Here is a 12,658-nt window from a genome sequence, read left to right on the forward strand (position 1 = left end):
CCGACCGTAGTCTGAAGGCCCAGATTCCTGAGCTGGAGGATTGGAGCTCAGTGAGTTCATCAGAAGACAGAGCCAGAAACACTGATGATTCATGGCCCTTTACTGCATCTCACTTGGAGAGCGGGTATTGTTCTGCTGCTCTGGAGAGAAAGGAGATGGCTGGCTTTCTGATTCCCCCCCCACAAAGTTTTCATTTGATCACCTCACAGAAAGCATGTCTAAAAGCTCCCAGTGTTCCCTTTTCTCTGCAGTTACTGATGATTTATCAGCACTCAACATGTGATGCTTCTGTAATTCAATTAGTTTCTAATACAGTGTAATTAGTGGCTTAGAGACAGTTAAATATAGTTTACAAAAGATAATATGTGATGTGGAATTGGATAATCTAATTAAGATTATTTATTCACTACTGAACTATTTCTTCTTTTTTAGATTTCTTGTCTGGAGTTTTACGTCTTATGCTCTGGTATATTGTTTTCTATTAGATAAAAATAAATATTTGTGAGGAAGTTTTCTTCACAGGCTCAAATTTTACAGCCAAATGTTTCAATGTCAGCAAAGAACAGAGGGATCTGCATTGCTTGGCTAATTTCCACACTTCATATTAATCGACTGGCTGAAATAGTGTTCACTTAAAGAAAATAACAGTATTTATGGCTATCAGTAAAGTGGGATTTTGGAAAAACACATTGGAAAAGTGATGAAACCAAAATTCCCTGTTATTCTGTCCACTTACTCCCATGAATAAAGAACCAAAGATCCCTGGATGCTGCTGCAAGGCTCAGCAGCACGATTGCCATAAAAGGTAGCTTGAGATCTTAACTGCATGTCTAATAACACTACCAGAAACGGATGAATTTCTTATTCCAGAAAGCAAAGCTGTAATAAAACAGCTTGCACATATAGCTCACATTCACACATGACTTATATTTTTAGATGGCGTGATTGTCAAATAAATGTATGAATTTGTCAGACAGCTTTTTAAAACCTGAGCCATTATGTTGGATTTTATGTCTCATATGCTGCATTTAAGATCTAGAATAAGGAAGATGATATATTTGTAGAAGTACATTTTTTTTTCATTCCTGTTGCTTAAAGCTCCAATCTGTAGCTATATAAAGTAGGCAGAAATACATAATGAAAATCACATAGACACACGATTTTCTTCCATCATGGATTTACTAAAAATATTAAAATACTGTACTATATATAGGGGATATACATTACTGGTATATCTATCAGCACCGCACTTTTACTTTTGAGTTCATTTTGATGCTATTATTTTTACCTTTTTTAATGTCCTGTTTTATTGCATTTTAATTAAGTAATAGTTAAATGTCACGCTAATTATTATTTCTACAACGTCGCATAAAGTATCGGGAGGGAGGCGACTCTCTCTCACACACACAGAGGCACACAAATCATTTGAAAGCTTCGAGTGTTACGTGTGTGAGAGGCGACAAAGGGACCAGTACGAGACCAGAAAAGCTCCCAGTATGAAAGGAAAAGTGGGATTGGAGAAGTGACGGTGACGTTATACTGCTGGAAAGAGAGAGAGGGAGGGAGGAAAGGGGAAGGCTGGACTCCATTAAGCCGAAGCCTGCGGGAAAACAGTTTGGGATACTTCACTTCTTCAGCGAGTTCTTCGGGGATTTCTTTCTTCTTTTTTATTCCTTTTACAGACTTTCTACATGATTTAAAGACGGGGGACTTATTCTCTACCGTGTAGACGACTGCTTCAGCGTTTTTTCGTCTTTGTGAAGGTGAGTGTTCAGAGTTAAATGCTGACCTCAAAGCTGTGCCCGTTCTCTGCTGTGAAATACATAAAAAGAAAACCTTTTTCTTTTTCCTCCTACAGCCTGTGCTGCGTTCAATAAAACGTTCAATATTAATAACTTTTCCGGCTAATTTAAGAGGCTTGTCTGCTTTTAGAGACACTTTCTTCTGAACTTACCGCTTTACGGACCGACTCGGTGAATGTGCAACACGGGGCCGGGTAGTTTGTTGTACGAGCTCTGCTTACATAATTTCCCCCTCTCTGCCTATTTGTAAGGCTGCTTTTACCGTTATTTTTAACAGGTGAACCGGCACTTTTGTGTAAATAACCGCTGCCAAAGGCCTCTGGTTAACTTGTAGCCTGGGGACTATAGCCTTTGTTCTGTTTTTTATTGATTGGACGGCTGTTTTGATCTGTCGGACACTCTCCGATCAAGGAATGACAAATTGGCTATACTGTAACTTTTTGGCGGTCCTCCAACAGCAGAGCTCGTCTTCTTCCCAGCGAGAGATGTGGCGCGATGGAAAAACGGTTAATTCCGTCCTGCTTCACTTAATCATTCTCCAAGGGTCAAATGTTCACCACAACTGTCAGAACTACAGCTTTGCCATAAGCGTGGAAGTGTTTTCAAGAAGTAATTAAAAAGTGGCTGAATGGGGGTTAACTATTATACCAACATTCAGATGTTTGTGGCAATCGGTAAATTCTTTAATCACAGAAGGTAACACTTCCCACAGTGACCTTGCACACTCCACTGGAAACACTGTATCCTGGATTTCCCCACAATGTGCACCAATTGTATCTCAAAATACCCCCTGTCCCTTGTAAATGCCTGTGTTGTTCACCCTAATGACATGATAATGTCATAATTGAAAGCACAGTAGGTTTGTGCTTTCAAGAAATGAGCAAGTAACATGTTTTTAGTAAACTACTAAAGTAAATGTACCCATGCTAAGGAAATCAGCCTTCTGTTTGAGGCATCTAACAGGCTTCTTACTCAAGGTCTTGAAAGCATGCATTGGGGGTTGCGACACATGCATTTACTTACAGTGGCCAAAATGCTTCTCTTCACATCAGTGTGACAAAGGTTAGATAAGACCTTTGCCCCCCTCTCTCTTTCAGTCCCTCAAACTTTGGCTCTGTTTGGCAGGATGGCGCTGGATGGGATCCGGATGCCCGATGGCTGCTATGCCGACGGGACGTGGGAGTTGAAGATTCATGTCACCGACCTCTACAGGGACGTGTCGCTGAGGGTCACTGGGGAAATCCACATCGGTGGAGTCATGCTCAAACTGGTGGAGAAGTTAGGTATGCGAGTGTGCTGCTTGCTGGAGTGGTTGTGACTATTTTAATCAGCTAATCTAAAGTGTAATAAACAGGCACCGCGTGGTCTTAACACAAGAAAGCAATCCACAGTCAATAAGCAGATACATAATTAGATGTATTCCTGTTGTAATAAACCTTTCCTTGTGTCATCCTGCCACTGGTGAATTTCTGACGTGTGGCTGATTTGTGTTATCTGTTCATGTTTGCTGGGCAGTAAATACTACTTCTCTTCAAATTAGATGTGAGCATCCACACAGAAACACAGCTCTTCTTGTGAAAGCACAAAGTCTATATGGGCAAAGCTTAAAAGTATGGATTTAGGAATCAGAAGGAAAGTCAGAGGAAGGGGATCAGTTTAGAGTCTGGACACAGTTTGCTATTGTTTTTGAAAATAAAGGGCAGCCTGTTGGTTCGCCTGTGCAAATTGCTTAATGAGAATAAAAGTTGCTTGCAACCAGCTCAAACGGGGCTTAATGTTGCTCTTTGTTACCCTGCAGCATATATGGGTCAGTAACCCAAGGTATAAAATGAACCATACACTGTTTCCCTCCCCCCACTCTTTCATGAACTGTTGTGTAGCTGCAGTTATGCACTTGACAAGTTTGGGTGAAAGTAAGCATAAGAGTCTTCTGTTCCAGCCACTTGAACACAGCCCTGTTTCATGCAGTCTGCAGAAAGGTCAGTAGCGGTGGTGGTTGCAGTGCCATTTGGGAGTGACAGTTTGTTGTGTGTTGACGACGCTTGAATGCTCAGAATTCCTGCAGCGCTCCAAGGTTTTATTCCCTGCCCATGGTACTGTTTTTAGCTCTCCTGTTAGAGCTCCACATAATTGAGGTCTTTGTTCGCTGTGGTCGACTGTGCGGAGTGGCATCTCTGCTAGGAGAGGGAAGTGTTGCTGACGAGCGTGGGACGAGATGAATTCATTGGTCTTTCTGCTCAAGGCATGGCTTTGTCACTTTCTCTGAGTTAACTTTTCTTCACCTTCTTGGCCATGTAGTGTACTGAAAGCACATCAAACATTTGTTGGTGTTTGTGCGTCATTACGTTTCATACATGGGATATGATAGGTTTATATCGTAACATAAAAGGTGTTTTAGGTTAGACCAGTTTTATTACAGTTAAATCATCATGTATCAGAGGCCGCATCAAGGCTGATTGTCTATCTTTTGTTTTCACCATCTCTAATTTCTGTTTTCCTGTTTGTAAGGATGTTGTCATTGATGACTTATTCTTTTATTCTTCTAATCTCCTAAAGAATCCAGTGACTTGAGGTCTTCACGTCCACAACTGAAAATAGTTTTGATTTGTTAAGCTTGATGTTGGCTGTAAAATAGGAGGAGGTGGGTTCACATATTTGTTTGTGCCTTTGTCACATCCCATCAAACAATAAAAAAGTGCTGTAGCTTCAGCCTTGTTTACATTCATAAAATATATTGGAATCTTTTCCATACTGTCATGTTGCAAGCAACCTTTTTGCAGTTAATTTGGCTTACTCAAGTATACTTCAAGGTAGAGCAGAGCTTGTGTAGTAGCATTAAATTGCTTTCTGATGGTTTGATGTTTTTGTGCTTTCTAACATGTTTATGGAGACTGTTGGGACTTTCTTCTATCCCTAAACACGAGTTTGTTTTCCACTGTAATCATTAACCAATAGACAGTATAAGTTATCCACATGACTGCACTTTGCAGGACAGCATGCACTATTATTGTCACACAGAATTTTGGCTGCTTTGAACACGCACTTCTTATCTTAGTTGAAGTTTTGTTACTGTGTTGGTGTACAATATGAATTGTTTGTTCAAATTACATTCTGAGTTTGGGGGAAATGAAAAGCAAGACGTTTTCAGTAACCTGTTTCCATATCTCGCAGCTCTCGGTAGTGAGAGTGCTGCGTACTAAACACCCTTCAAGTGTTGTCGGGTACTCGCTGTTGGATTTGCTGGTGGCTTGGTCGTAGTGGTTATACATAGATGGCATTTCTCACATGGTGCTTTGAGAAAGAACACAGGTGTAAGAGTGTTTGCAAGCAAGGCCTCTGTCTCACACTCCCTCCTCTTTTCGTATTTTGGTCTTTTGCATTTTAAAATGAAGGAACCACCTTTTGACTCAGTTTTTTCAGCTGCTTTCCACAATGATGATAGCACTGTTTTGTTTGCTGTCAGCACCATTTGTTAATATGTGTGATAGGGTATATTTGCACACACAGTACGTATAATAGTTTTATGAGCGTGTTTGTGTGTGTTGTCTGCCTGTTATGCAAAGAACAACAGGCTATACATTTGTTCCTATTAGTAGTATTTGTCCATGTGTTTCCACATGCGAGTATGGTTGTGTGGGTTGGTGGGTGTGTGTCAACCGCATGCATCCTGCTTTCATCATTCAACCCTTCCTCTGTGCTGCAGGTCTCCCATCCACAGTGCAGGCTCAGATGGCCTTCGATAATGGATTAAATAGACAAATGCCAGGAAGGCACTCCGCTATTGATCACAGCAGCGGACACTGCTTCCATTTCCCTGCAAAACTCCAGGAGAGCAGTATTTAAAGCCAGCTGATTAACCAACCCCTCGTCCCTTGCTCTTATAATCCTTTCATCCTGCCATTGTGCTCAATCATTGGCGCTTTCTCTGACTTTGTTGATGTTTTCTAAAAGTGCTGCACTCCTCTCTAAAAGGCAATTCTGCGCCATTTAGGAGGCAAAACAAGTATTGTACAAACAACATTAGGAAGTTGTGCAGCTTTTAGTTTGGGTAAACTGGGGTAAAGTGCATAATTGATTAATGTTTTAGAAGTGGCAGGCCTATACTCTATACAACTTCCTCTCCCTCGCTTTCTACTCTAATTTCTTCTTCTTTGCAGGAAAAAAATATATAGTTTCATCTTTTTCCCGCAAAGAAGAAGAAATTAGAGTAGAAAGCGAGGGAGAGGAAGTTGTATAGAGTATAGGCCTGAACTGTCTCTCCTGTTGCTGTCTGTCCTCATTGTGACGTTAGCTACGCTGCTAAAATTCCATAAAAGTCTTCGACGAAGCAGGAAATGACTCCAAAGGTTTGGCATGCTGCTCTGGTCGCTGCCGTCATTGCTGGAGTCTTTGCTGCCTGCTTCAACCACCTACTGCTCTGTTTCTGTTTTTTCCTTTCTCCATGTTTCGCTCTGACTTCACCCTCTTTTCTCTGTTCCACTTTTTTCAAATATATTTTGATTATTGTGTCTGAATATTCAAAACCATCCACTTCTCTGGCGTAGCAAGGCTTAATAATCAATAGCAAACACAGAGGTACACAGGTTTGTTCATTTACACTGACTGTTAAGTGTTACAAAAATAGAGCTTGCATATTTTTGAGAGTTAATGTGATTGTTTCCAGTGAGTGACCTGCAGTTTTTGGATCCCTCACCACAAACCCACCACAGAAAACCTTTGCTGCATGTCCTCAATGCATTTGTGATGATCACCATATTCTTTTTTTGTTAAGTGTTGAATTAGGATTGATTTGCAAGTGACTGTAATGTTTGCATTGAACAAATTTGGTTTTCAAGATAATACTTTATTTGGTCAGCTATTTAACTTTGGTGTCTTTAATAAAACTGATCTTGCCGCTGCTGCAGGTTGTGGTGACCAGAAGGCCCTGGTTTAAGACTGTGGTGTCCAGGTTTCATTGGGAAACAGCTGCCGTTTAGCACAGGATGTTGACCTTCCGCTATGGTTTTTCTTTTTTAAATGCACCTTCTCCTGCCTGTGTGCCTTGCATCCTCGCCTTGGGCTGAGGAGAGAGAGATGGGTCTGCAATATCAGTTATAGCTTTCCCGAGGAGAGCGAACACATCTCTCACATCTTTTACTTTTATTACAGTACACAAAGGACAACACTGATAGGTGGTTATAACCACCTGTGTTCTGTTTTCTATCATCGTGACCCGACACACGGTTTAAACAAATTGCTATACTTAATGAGACTCATTGATTGTGGCTGTGGAGCCTTTCGAAAGGTCTGCCCTCATGAAGTGAGAAATGGCCTGGCAGGCTGTGTGTTCATCTTACTGTCTAATCTCTCTGGCAGGAAGTACTTATCCTAAGTGGTGGTCCTGCCCAGGCTAGAGCTTTCCTGTTTCACCGGTAAGATGCTGTGATTGTGTTGCTCTGTACTTAGACTTGCAAATGTGATCATATGCTGGCCATTGGTCAGTATAATTCTATACATACTCTGTGTTGGCCATATATAGAAGTGTTTGGCAGCCCAATTAGGTCTGCTGAGCTACTTCTTTTTTCTTTTTTCCTTTTAATATTCAGCTGATTATACAGCTGAAGTTGATGCAACCAGAATCTCATGAGTGCTAGGTTCAGAGCTTGAGCTATTAGTGGATTAATTTAATAATGATTCATTTAATGCTATCAAGATTATGATTTACCCACTGAAAATGGCTGGTAATCTGATCCCCTTTACAAATGTAGATTTGAAAAGTGCACCATTATCCAGTTGGATTTTAATATCATTGTTTTCCCATTGCCTTCTCTCTGTAAGCACTTGTATGAAAGGACTGCTGTTTGTTATGGATGATTTAATTAATTATGTTTGGCATCTGAAACATGCACCGGAACAAAATATTATTGGCTCCTCTGCGACACTGATGCCAGGTTGTTGTTTTTTTTGCCCCCCCCCCCCCCCCCCGACCTTTCTGTAGTACAAACAGCACAAAGGATCCAGTGGAAGGAAATGTTAGCGCTCCACATTGTTGTTGTAACACCACACACCTGTGTGTCAATGGAGTAAACTGATCTGGAGTTTTTGTTCTGCTTCTCAGCCCACATTCATTCATTTTAAAGCTGTCCCCACCTCTTTTTTTCCCCTCTGCTCTCCCATTCATAGAGAAAAGTTTTGTTTCAGTGATCAAATCATCTGAAATAAGAGTTTCTTAGCTGCCTCCAGTATTTAGAACTTTCACTTTGGTATGTTTGTTCTCCTGAGAATTTCTCATGATGTTGCAATATAGTTTTTTGCCATCTAAATCACAGGGGCATCAGCGGGCCAGCTTATCACAGTCCTGAAGGCACGTCTGGTAGGTTTCATACATGGAGGACAAATGAGTATTGTGTATCTGTTCCACTGATCTTAGTCCCAGAGTAACTTTGTAATGTCATTATTCCACCGGGTCCCTGAACACTTAATTGCATAAAGCTGTGTTAGGGTGGAGGAGGAGTACCCTCACTGTTTTGCTGTGTTTGGATTATGACACAAATGGATACAAACTATCTGTCTCTAAGGAGTTTTCCTTTAATAGCCCTCTGGCCTTTCCTAATGTATCAAAGCCAGCGCTGTTACACCCTTTTTACTCCTATCAGTAAATTTCATGTTAGGATATCTCATTCAATGTTATAAAAGCCTAGTTCAGCAGCTCTTACACTACCATCTTACGTGTAGGCCTCCATATTGTCTTCTTCATTTATAGTTGAAGCTGCTTGATCTTGTCCTGCAGAGTTGTAAGTTGCTGAGATGAGACTGGGATGTAAAACTGTAAGGCCTTGATTTCACTTCATGTGTCAGCGAGTGCACGAGGGTCTGCTTGGTTTCTGAGTGACCTAAATTTCATCATTAGGCAGTGAGCACGAGGGGTAATATTAAATGGGCTACTTACGTGGCACTTTTCTAAGTGAAATTCACCCATTTACACATACACATTCATGCAAGTGCTTTTTCCCTATATGCCTAAACACTTTTAACCTAAAGCCTAGGTTTTACCGCATTGCAGCGATAGACATCTAGATACACGACAGACGAGTAGCCATTTGGGTAAGCAGGAATTATACTTTCCACATCCGGGAGTCTGCTAGGGTCCACTTTGGTCCCAGTGGCGTAAATTTTGAAATCAACGAGCTGGGGTTTATGCAGACTTTAATGTGACCATGACTCGTTCGCAGAAAATTTACATTACAATGCTCCAACTACGCATTCTCATCAGGTGGAGGACCTCAAGCGTACGTCAAACAAGTATAACAGCAATGACTACTTGATCATTGTTGTTGTTGCATCTGCAGTGGAGTCTAATCTAGGCGTTATATGTCTTTTGATGTACGCTCGAAGACCACTGCCTGGGGCACATGCGTAGTTTGTGTATTCTAATGTAAATTCTACATGGACGAGTTGGTGTGGTCACAGAAAACAGGCAGGCACAAGGACTGTCTGATGACAAAATTTATGTCTCTGGGACCTGAGTCGATCATGAAGATCTTACAGACACAGATAGTATAATTGCTGCTTAACATTCACACACTTTTATTTCATTGGAGGCAATTTGTGGCTCAATATTGCCCAAGGATTCTTCAACTTTAAGGTTGGCGAAGCCAGGTATTGAACCACCATCCTTCCCATCAGTAGACCTGACCGTGATGCCTGCCAATTATATGCGACTCTGGGGTCTTTTCTATAGATTGTGTAATGGTTCACACGCGCTGCAGGCAGTGTACTTCAAAGAAGTACAATAGGAGTAAGTACTTGGGTGTGCTATTCATGTCTATATATAATCAAAGGTTAACTGAAGCAAAAAAACTATCCTGGCTGAAATCGTATCTGAAATCTTATTTGAACTTGTTATTTTCAACTGAAATCATAACAACAGACGCGGCCAGTTTCCTGTTTGCAGGAGAGACCAGCTTGGTCTGGTTTTAGCTGCTGCTGACAAATGCTGGGGCTCATGAATCTGTGGCTGTTTCATTATAAAAGTATTATTACTGTGATGTGTTCACACCCACGACCCTAAGTGGGGTAAGTTTCCATGGATAGATGGAAAGTCCAAAGTGTTCTGCACCAACACTGGTAAAACATGTTAACAGAGACAAGTTACTGTACTGTTCTTTTAGACAGTGTCACTGCCAATTAAACTTTAAGCCAACGATAAAAAAAGAGTTCAGTAAATGTAAACCTTAATAAAGCTAGCAGCCATGAAAATGCAGGGTAGATCTTTTTCCTTCGGTGATTACAGACCAGTTCTTAAAGGCCACTGTTGTGGTCATTTTCCTCCTTTTTAAAGTAAAACTTGTTATTGTCTAGCAATTTTGGTTGAATGAAAGGGTGTTGACCAAACAACCAACCAGATTACCTCTGTACCTTGTACACAAGCGTTCAAGTATATACCAGCCTAATGTGAAAACCCAGAGGGCCTGTTTATGCTTGAAAAGATGTAGTTTGTAGCATGTGATGTAGGTGGGAAGACAAAAGACTAAAGACCTTTAAAGGCGTGGTGAAACCGTCATGAAGATGACGTCAGTAATGGTATAGTTTCGAGTGTTGTTGTGTAAATAGGAGTCTTCTAGGCTGGGTGTGTGTGTTGGGGGGATTTATAAATTCCAAAATACATCAGAATGCACTTAAATGGTTTTTGGGCACTGTGTGTATTGCATATTTCTTTCCTTTGATAAATGGCATGTTTGAGGTATTGGAAGAATTCTGTGTTACGTAACAAAAGAGGCTGAAGTAATCTCAGCTAATTTAACTTAGCCTGTCAATGGAAAGCACTGCAGTTTTAACAGTGTTGCTTTGTGAATAGCAAAGGGATTAACACTGCATGTTTGTCTTATTAACTTTACACTTTTCTTAGTTGTGTATCACATGGAACATGTGCATCGTGTGGCTGTCTTCTGATGTGTAGTGATTAACACTGTTTACAACTCCATACATTGTCTTTAACACCAGCTGCTGAATTCATTGTATCGCTTTGATCTTTAAATACAATCCACCGTGACTTTGTCTGATGCCCTGCATACAGATACTGTCATCACCTCTCTTTTTAACCTGTTGTGCACATGTTGGCTATCTGATGTTGATGCTATCCAGCGTGACCGTACGAGCTACAAAGAACCTAAAAGCCATTTGCTGTAACTCTATTTTAGTGCATTGCAGTTGTTGGCTGTATCTTTGCTTGTCAATACCAACTTTCACCCTGCTTTAGATGTGGAATATATTTAGAAGGGCTTTCTCTTTGTACAGGGGGAGAAAGTGTGGGTGTGTGTGTGAGATATAAGGCTGACGAACCTGCTGCACTGTCTTTGTTGTGTATGAAAACAAATTGTCACCCTGCACCACTTCCCCGTGGCGTCAGCCAGAAGTCACCAAGGAAACTGCATGACCGAGCTAATTTTTATCAGCAGCTTAAAAAAAAAAAGATACAATCTTGCACTGCGTGGCTTTGGATATCACTGACAGCTAACAGATTTGTTGTGATAGCCACAATCATTTTGTTCTTTGCTAACACAAGAAATAGTCTAGAGCTGTAACCATGTCTTCTCTTAAATCATCTCCATCAGTGAAGCTAGAAATGAGCCTGGATTTTGCTTTAGGCAACAGCTGACTGTCACTGTGCTGGTTGAAACCCAATAAAGAGAGGGCATGAGTCACTGAGTCCACAGAGACCACATCTAAGAATGACTTGTGTGGTTTTTTTGTTGTTGTTGTTGGCGTCCCATCTACTGTAGAGCTGCAACAATTAGGTAATAGGTTGTTCATCTAGTGATCAATAGAAAAATAATCAGCTATTTTCAGATCATTTATGTTTTTAAAATTCCGTCCTTTGTGGGCTTTTCCTGCTCTTTTCAGTCTTATTTGTTGGTAAATTGGTTTGTTAATGGAAGAAAATTGGCCGTTTCATCATTTCAGGTTGAGCTTCAAGAAACTGAGAGAGACACTTTGTGACATTTTAAAGACTAGCTGATTAGTTCAGAAAATAAATATAACTGTTAGCTGAAAACATGGTCACATGATTGCAGAACTGCTGGTTGTTTTTTTTTGTCGTCATTCTGTACATTTTAGAAATATAGAAGCATTATTCCAATTGAGAATTGGTTTCCATTGATCAGATAAGATTTATTTATGAGCTTATGACATTGTTCTGCAACAGATGCAAACATGAATGTTTTAGTTTTTGGAGGCATGAGGACAATTGAAGATGTTTCTGTATATTTAGTGTTTTTCACAGATAGACCTTCATTTTGAAATTCCTCTTCCTGATGCTTCCTATCACTTGTCCTCTCACATTGTGTCCCTAGACAGAGCTCCTCCCCGTCCTCTGCTCATCCTCTTCCACTCCTCCTTTCCATGACCTTTCTCTCATTCCCTTTTTCTCATGCTTTTCTCTGTTGTCCCGTCCTCTCCCCCTCACAGACGGGCTCTCTACACACAGTCACTTAATATAAACTGCACCGATGCTGACTAAAAGAAAATGGATGAAGAGGCAGGATGTAGAAGGGAGTGGCAGTTCAAGCCCTTTAGAGTACAATTTTAGCATTGTCTGTCTGTTGTCTTTTTTGCTAAATGCCTCCTAAAACAATGGCATTATTAATCCGTCCTCTTCTTTTTCTAAACCAGTAATTCTGGTTGTGGTATCTGGTGCACAAAGCAGAGGAAGTGGTCTTGGTTGAAAGCTGCGGCAGTAAGGGTGACGAATGGGGAAAGAAGTTGGTTGGGCACAATTTATGAATTAATTTCGCTTGTTAAATCATGAACACGCACATAACACAGGGAGCTAATTTAGTTAGTGCATGCATAAGAAGACCACCCTCCCCTAGACTAAT

General features: G+C 40.8%; 1 protein-coding gene across 4 annotated transcripts in view; it reads left to right on the plus strand.

The window, feature by feature from the left end:
* The first annotated feature begins 1,539 nt into the window (after positions 1-1,539).
* Positions 1,540-12,658, plus strand: part of fermt2 (FERM domain containing kindlin 2) — a 36,799-nt gene continuing 25,680 nt past the window's right edge. For all 4 annotated transcript variants that reach the window (XM_085343474.1, XM_085343475.1, XM_085343476.1 and 1 more), the window contains exons 1-2: positions 1,540-1,763; positions 2,928-3,085. In XM_085343474.1, coding sequence (XP_085199600.1) covers positions 2,929-3,085 — 157 coding nt within the window. In that variant the 5' untranslated portion in view covers positions 1,540-1,763; position 2,928. The remainder of the gene's footprint in view (positions 1,764-2,927; positions 3,086-12,658) is intronic.

This window comes from Diplotaxodon limnothrissa, linkage group LG19 (genome assembly GCF_057381915.1).
Source record: "Diplotaxodon limnothrissa isolate DT_005_m linkage group LG19, D_limnothrissa_male_GT1.1, whole genome shotgun sequence".
In the NCBI taxonomy this organism is placed as follows: Eukaryota; Metazoa; Chordata; class Actinopteri; order Cichliformes; family Cichlidae; genus Diplotaxodon; species Diplotaxodon limnothrissa.